At 40.4% G+C, this 8,582-nt stretch overlaps 1 protein-coding gene across 3 annotated transcripts in view; it reads left to right on the top strand.

The window, feature by feature from the left end:
* Positions 1 to 524: 524 nt before the first annotated feature.
* Positions 525 to 8,582, top strand: part of LOC141010115 (vascular endothelial zinc finger 1-like) — a 133,281-nt gene continuing 125,223 nt past the window's right edge. For all 3 annotated transcript variants that reach the window (XM_073482962.1, XM_073482945.1, XM_073482953.1), the window contains exon 1: positions 525 to 605. In XM_073482962.1, the coding sequence (XP_073339063.1) occupies positions 573 to 605 (33 nt within the window). In that variant the 5' untranslated portion in view covers positions 525 to 572. The remainder of the gene's footprint in view (positions 606 to 8,582) is intronic.

Raw genomic sequence — 8,582 nt, 5'->3', positions numbered from 1 at the left:
TCGATTGATATATATATATATATATATATATATATATATATATATATATATATATATATATATATATATACATACATACATATATATATATTTGAGCAAAACTCTTGAGATTTACCACAAACATCATCCCTGCACAATCTCAACTGTAGTGTCTCATTAGCTCACTATCATCAGGGGGTTCCTCCTTTCTCTTTGTCCCTACATCATTTTCTCCTCTGCTTAAGAAATTCTTGAGGCTCTTAAAAGTCCTCCTGCCTACTCCCAAAAGATTTTCATCTGAGCGGTTTTCTTAAGGGCTAAGATGCTTTGTGATTATTTTTTCTTTTTCAGGACCTAGTCTAAATTTGAAGGAAAAAATTAGAAAACGCCATAATTCTAACAAGTTTCCTGGATTTTCATCACTTTGAGCAAGTCTAAGTACTAGGAAGCTTTGTGAATACGGCCCCAGATGTCCTGAAAAGTCCACTGGACTGGGTCCAGCCTTGGGGGTTACAGGAAGTTGTAGCTGCCATGTTTGGCTGCTTTGTTGTAGATTGCCTATAGGTTTGCTGCAGATTTTGGCTTGTGTTGCGATGGAACCGAGCTGGAGTACGTTTTTATTCCAAGTAAGTGGCATGGTACAATAGTACTATAAGAAACTGCACAAACATCTTCGAAGGGCGTTAATGTTGTTACCTAAATGTTTTTGTCACCTTATGAAATTATGCAGAGTTAACGCTCGCTAAGCAAAACGAAGATAGCATTAGCCTGCTAGCTAGCTCGGTTTGTTGTAGCAAACTGCTAACCACCTTTATCGAACCCGAGACCTACGTCTGTGTCTCGTCTTCAGAGACTCTCCGAGGCTGCCTCCTTTGTGTTGGTTAAAGTATCCAATTGTTATACTATATCATATTGTGAGGCTTGTCCCAAGTCAATACATAAAAAACACCAAAAGGTGATTTTTGTTGCCACTGCTGTTGATGCGCGTGCGCTAACAAATTAGCTAGGAGGTCGAGCTATTGCTATTGCATGAAGGTAAGCTAAGCTAATAGGAAACGGATTAGCTAACCAGGATACTTTCCTTGTCTGTACCGAAGCAATCCTCGCTATTAAAACGTTACAGATGACGGCAATTGTTCGGCAGTTTTTATTGTGTTCCTAACTCTGTTGATGAAGTAAGGTATCTGAAGTGCATTTTCTAACATTCACGTCACACCACAAATAACTACAATAACAATAAGTAAGCTAACGCTAACAGTGCAAATTGAAGACTAACGTTACATAGCACACCGATAGCCGCGATACAAACCTTTGACGTTACTTTTGTACCACAAATCTGGATTCAAGATGCACAAACCTTCACTCACCATTGACCAGGCACTTAAAACTTCTGTACTTAAGCCATGTATGTTTGTAAACTTGAACGTGTAATGGGGCTTTTTGTTTAGTAAACACAATATTGTATGTGAGACTTGGGTTAAGAACTTTTCTTAATTGTGGGAAGACTCATTAGTTTCACACACATCCTGTGTGCATATAACGCCATGTAACGTACTACAGGAGCAGATCATTTATATATTTAATAAAAACATGGTAACTACACAGAACTTATTGACGATCTCAAATAAACCAGAATTTGGTCAGTAAATCAGCTTTTTATTGCCTGTTGTGTTAATAGAGTTTTGGTTGAAGTCATGCTCCTGACAACAGCTGCTTTGTATGACGGTACAAACGGTTTCTGCTTATTGACTGGGGATGGATACTGAAACCTGGTATTACGTGGCTGAATTTAGAAACACCATGGTATCAAAAAGCTTTGATGTTATCGGTTCTGCTAACAGTATTGAAAAAAATAAGGCATTGGTCTATGATTGATTTTCAATATTCCCAATCCTGAACAGAGACCTGTGTCAGAGCATGTCCTGTGCAGGGGGCAGGGCAGGCTCTCAGCAGCCCTTTTCACACTCACCAATTCTCCGCATTTGTTTGTTCACACAGAACCAAGCAGCTCCGGCTGCCTGAAAAACAGCGTCTGTCCCCGGCAAAAAACTTTAACTCACCAAGTGTTTGTCGCGGTGAAAAAAATCACCACGACGGTCAGCCCTCCCGACCGAGACTTCAGTGAACTTTCCCCCCAGAAAGCCTCCCTCCCCACGAGTGAAAGAGTCAGACAGCGTCCAGTTTACTGATGGCAATTATGTAATTATGTAATTTAGAGAAAAACGTAACTTTGTCACTTTCCAGGATGTTTGGTGTGTCAGGATCCCAATGACAACACATTATAACAGCATCCATATGATTATAAACAGTTAGTGTTTACATGTTTAGATTAACAGGTAAACACTGGGGAAACACGTTGAAAAAAACACACGTCATCACCATGACGTGTATCGTCACGCCTCTTCTGGAGCCGTAGCGCCAGCTTTCTGTGTGAATTACACACTGGTTCGTCTTTTACGCCGGAGCTGCTTGGCTCTGTGTGAACAACCAACGGCGGAGAATTGGCGAACCACTGCGGCGATAATGCGGCGTCTCTGTGTGAAAAGGGCTAGAGTCAGACAGCGTCCTGTTTACTGATGGTGATTATGCAATTATGTAATTTAGAGTGAAAAACATAACTTTGTCACTTTCCAAGATGTTTGGTGTGTCAGGATCTCAATCACAACACATTATAACAGCATCCATATGATCATAAACAGTCAGCGGGTACATGGTTAGATTAACAGGAGGACACCGGGGAGACGCGTTGAAAAAAACACACACACGTCATCATCATGACGCGTACCGTCACGCCTCTTTTGGAGCTGCAGCGCCGGCTTTCTGTGTGAATTACACACTAGTGCGTCTTTACGCTGGAGCTGTTTGGCTCTGTGTCAACAACCAACTGCGGAGAATTGGCAGACCGCCGCTGCGGCGATAATGCGCCGTCTCTGTGTGAAAAGGGCTAGAGTCAGACAGCGTCCTGTTTACTGATGGTGATTATGCAATTATGTAATTTAGGGCGAAAAACGTAACTTTGTCACTTTCCAGGATGTTTGGTGTGTCAGGATCTCAATCACAACACATTATAACAGCATCCATATGACCATAAACAGTCAGCGGGTACATGGTTAGATTAACAGGAGGACACCGGGGAGACGCGTTGAAAAAAACACACACACGTCATCATCATGACGTGTACCGTCACGCCTCTTTTGGAGCCACAGCGCCGGCTTTCTGTGTGAATTACACACTGGTGCGTCTTTAAGCCGGAGCTGCTTGGCTCTGTGTGAACAAACAACGGCGGAGAATTGGCAGACCGCTGCTGCGGCGATAATGCGGCGACTCTGTGTGAAAAGGGCTACTGAAACCACAGTAGAATATAACATTGTGTGTCACTCAGTTTGGTCTTGTGCACCAGTTCAAAACACATCCGTGGATGCTGACTGATCACTGTATGACCGGCATGCTTAATCTACTGTGGCAGAGGCATGACAGCAGGTCAGAGGCAGAGCAGAATGGGTCAGTAGTGGGGCATGTTATTTAGCATTGCTAAATGCTACAGAGGGAACACAGTGAACATTTGTGATCGCGAATACTGTGCATGCACACATTGTGATGGAGATGCTGAAACAATTTTTGCAGCCTCAACACCACTTGGACAAAATTATAGGACAGTGGTTCTCAGCCTTTTCAGGGCTATCCATTAACCAGGTCCCTTACCGCCCCCCATCAATAAGATGTAGGCTAAATGTCTACCCTGAATGTTGATTATTAATCTGTGTAAAATTATGATGATTAATATTATGATTATTACTCTTGCATTATTTATACTATCATATTACATGTATTTTTATTTTCATTATTTAATTGTTTGTTTATGTTCTTATTATATTGTTATTATTCCGTGTTAATAAAATTAGAAAGAATTAAAAAGCGTGTCATTGAATGCCAAATAACATATCTGATTTAACTGGACAGGAATGAGTTGTTTATAACATTCACAAGTTACATTCATAGATTTGTTTTTTTATTGGGTTTATTCATTATTAAGACAGTGGTGGCCCTAAAACAAATGTATTGCTGGGACCTGATTATGTCCCCTTGATATAGTTAAGACATTTCCATTTAAGCTTAACTATGCCCCATTTTGAGTTAAACATTTTCATGTTTTCCTTATTTCCATTGCCATTTACAATTTCACCTTTACAAATGCTTTCACTTTGAGCATTTCCATTTCAACTTTTGCATTTTGCATTGTACTTTTTTCATTTACTCACCTTAGCCGACATTTTTCAGATTATCATTTTACATTTAAAATTTGCTTTTTCAATTGACTGCTTATTTATAAAGTGATTATTTCTAGTTGTGTAGCACAAACTTTTAAAATTGTATTTATTTTACTTTGTTTTTTTTATTCAGATTTTTTTATAAAATATTAATAATGGCCAAAAATATCTTCCATAAGGAGGAACAGTGAATTTTATGAATAACCATTTGTGATTGAATGTATGAATGCACCATATTTTAAAGCTAAGCAATCGCAAGTTAATTGTAACACTTAATCATTAACCCTTGTTTGTATAGTTCCGACATAACACACATGAGGTGGATAAGGAAATGAGAAATGAACTAGAAGCTCGTCACTTCTCCTCTCGAGCCACTCTTTACCGTCAAAGTGTCTATGGGCTCGTCAGGTAAAGCAGACAGCCTGTCTGTACCTAACGAGCCCAGAGACAGTGAAGAGCAGCTCCGGAGGTTGAGTGACCCCCAATAGGAGTAGCAGCAGAAGACTGGAAAGAGGCCAAAGAGGTCCATGTGTTTTATCTGCAAAATTACAGCTCAAAAACCACCCCAAGACAAACATAACCAGAGCTGCTTTGTGAGTGAACAGTTTTAGTCAAGCACAGAGAACACAACCTACAAATTCAACCAATCAGAAGCGGAGTAGGGTGGTTCTTGTGAAAAGTTGAATGGGATCCATAATTATACAGGAGAGATCTCTCTTCTCGAGTAAAAGTAGCGAAAATACGGGCAAATACTGCAGCACCCAATAAAAACATTGACTAAATGTTTTGAAATCTGAGGGGTAATGCCGCCCTCCCTTGCAAGTAGATGCAAGTTTCAACTCGTCGTAAATTTGCAAATGCCCCCCAAGAACACCTCAACTAACCCTTTCAAAATATTACCGATAGTCTCCTAAGTAGGGATGTCTCGATCCCGATTGCGGGATCGGGATTGGAGCAGATATGGGCATTTTTTCACTGATCGGAATCGGCAATTTTGAACGTGGACCCAAGCCCGTTTATTTTTACGTCAGCTGTCGTCAACGGAGCACAATTTGTGGCAGAATGCAGTCGTGCTCGTAACGTTAGTCTGGGAGAACCTGTGGATAAAATGTCTGCAGTGTGGAAATATTTCAAATTAGAAAGCGAAAGCAGTCCAACGGCAACATGTAACATCTGCAATACGACCGTTTCGCGAGCTGGTAACAAAAGAGCTGCATTTAATACTACAAATTTGATACGGCACATAAACAAAAACATGAGTTCACTCAAGCAATACAGGCAAAGGCACCGAAGCAACAAACACTCGTGGATACTTTCAAAAGGAAAGAGAAATATCCTCGAGTCAGCAACATGGCCACAAATATTAAAGAGAAGGTCATTGAATACATCGCTCTGGATAACCAGCCCACCTCTGTGGTAGAGGATCAGGGTTTAGTTACTGACTTTGTTTATTTGGTTGTTTTTGTTTAAAAAAAAAAAAAAAAAAACTAATGAAAACCATTGTTGCAATAGGATATGCAGAATAAGAAAGAGCCATATGAAAGTATTTACTTTGTTTCAACAAAATAAAAAAAGCTATTAAGAGCAGCTTGGATGCAGGTGATTTTTTTCTTAATGCAGCTGTATTATCTAAGAAGATATTAGTTAGGGCTAAGTATCGGATCGGGACTTGGTATCAGCAGATACTAAATATTAAATGACATCCCTACTCCTACGTATTCTCCTTGAGGGGCTATACTGACCCCATTGAGAAAAAACATCATAGGAGATCCTATTACCCAATGAAGTCACCATTTTACTAGTTCATGCAATTAGAAATCAAAGACGATGCCTTATCACATCCAAACTAGAAACTATTTTTTGTTAGTACTGAATAAAGCTGCAATTCTAACAGAGCTGTAATTCTAACAGATATAAATGTATAAATCCATGGTGTTGTGGGTTACAATGGTCACCCACAACACATTGCTGAGAGAAATTCATTTATCTGGCTTGTATTTAACATAGTTTAACTTGTTGGGTAATTTGTTGCTCATTATAATAAAACTCTGCTATAAAATAAAGTCAAATGTCAAGTCTAAGTGACTTGGATGTTCTCAGGGGTCCCATGGAGTTTGTACTGATACATAGTCCTGTTTCCTCTGTTCCCATACAAATTACTATCTCAGTAATTAACAATTACTTGCTGCCAGGAAATTTCAATGTTATTTTCCACTATAAGCACCTTATTCAGGTCAATTGCCCATACCAGGGCACTGTGGTCATGGCTTTGTATGTTTTCTTTTTTAATCTTCCTATATATATATATTAGAGAGAGACCGATTATCGGCCGGGCTGATTATCGGTGCTGATATTCGGCATTTTGACGCATATCGGCATCGGCCTTATTTTTTAATCCGACGGCCGATAAGAGATCAATTTAAAACTGGGTTATTTTGGCTCTGATGCAGCCGTGCCTCACTGTCTGCTGTCACTACTCTGTCTCCAGCATTGTCCCACCCACAGCACCATCTGATTGGTTACACGCTCTGGTTACACGCACGGGTAACAGCCAGTCAGCAGTGAAAACTGTGCATGCACAGTGCTCACACACACGGCGGAGAGGAGAAAAAGTTTTGGAGAGTGGAGAAGGTCCGGAGAGCAGATATATGTCTTGAACATGGATGTACAAAGAGAACTGGATACAGCGTCAGAGGCGGGGCCCCGTTCATTCTTACGGACGTTGCTCAGTGGCGCATGATGCCAAAAAAGTTTGTTTTCATTTCAGTAACGTTATATAAACATAAGCGGCAGCTCTGCTCGCTGGCAGTCCCTCCAGACGTGCTTGTTAATCACTTGAAACAAGGTTGCTGATAATATCGATATGGAAATAGTCCGTGATAGTAGAAGTCTGTGTGTGTGTGAGTGAGAGAGTAAAAACCTAATGAACTCAATTCAGTCCAGTTTTATTGCAGGGAAGCACGTTGAGGTGAAGGCTGATTAGCTTTTAGCGTAACGTTAGCCCACCGGTCCGCTTTCTCCTTCTCTGGCTCTAGACGCTCAGCAGACTGTAGCAAAACTCTACAACTCACGACTACTGACGTTACTGTGAGGCCCAATACGTTAGCGGCAGCTGTCTGTTCCTATGATAAACACTGATTATTAAAGTGAAGATGCTGCAGGCTATTTAGTGTTTTTAACGGTTTAATCACTTGAAACAAGGTTGCTGATAATATTGATAGGGAAATAGTCAGTGATAAAAGTAAGAAGTGTGTGAGAGAGAGAGTAAAATTCAGTTTATTTATTGCAGGGAAGCACGTTGAGGGGATGGCTAGAGAATAGTGTGTGTGTGTGTGTGTGTGTGTGTAAACCACATGAGAAGCTGCAGAAACTGACAGCAAAGCACCGTCTGTCTGAGAGAAAACTGTAGGGCAATAATGGCTGTTTAACTACCAAGTTATCTTACTTTACCTTTTTCTGTGTTGATTGAGAGATCCCAAGCAGAAAATGACATATTGTTAGATGAAGTGTGTCCTGAAGCTGTCTTTGACAGTTTCTTGTAGAGAGGAGCAGGATATTGCTGTTCGAGACTTAAGACATAATGTAGCTGCATCATAAAGCCTACATGAACTGCATGGTGTTCAGGGATGAATAGTCTCTCCTATTGCTATTGTAGTATTTTTTTCAGCAATAACATTAATCGTTAGTAATGTAGCAGCCTAGTTTTGAATGACAGGGTCCCTGTTATCACATGTTGTTAAAATATAACATTTACATAATAAAATCAACTACAGGCTTCCCAAATGCTGTAGTAAATTAAGCATGATGGAGTTTGTATTATTCAAAATTTTGACGCCAATATTTTCCCTTTAACTGCAAATGAATATCGGCTCCAAATATCGGTTATCGGCCTCCTTGACTACTAATAATTGGTATTGGTATCAGCCCTGAAAAAACCATGTCGGTCTATCTCTAGTGAAGGCCTTTACAAACAGGGTATGCGACAAATAAGTGACACTAAAATGCAAAATACTTCAAAACTATTTACACTGGCAGCAATGAAAATTCGCAGTAGAAGGCTCCAGTATGTGATTTTGCGAGATGGGTATATCATCACATTAAAATGAAACTTACCGAAGACAAACATGGCAGGGACTGGTAGAAAAGCAGTGTGAGCTTGCACAGCTCTGAGGGGGCCATGGCTTGCTGACAGGTAGAGAGACATTGCATTCACATGGACATCTGAGCTGGCTCCAGTCCAGTCCCCAAGCTGTTAGCCCCAGGATAAGAAAGCATTCACACTGATGCCGTGTTTCCAGTACATCTACCGACCTGGCTCTACTCGGTTTGACTTGG

The sequence above is a fragment of the Pagrus major genome, chromosome 2 (genome assembly GCF_040436345.1).
Source record: "Pagrus major chromosome 2, Pma_NU_1.0".
NCBI classification, from domain to species: domain Eukaryota; kingdom Metazoa; phylum Chordata; class Actinopteri; order Spariformes; family Sparidae; genus Pagrus; species Pagrus major.
Note: the sequence above shows the minus strand (reverse complement) of the source record. Positions and strands in the feature narration are given on the sequence as shown.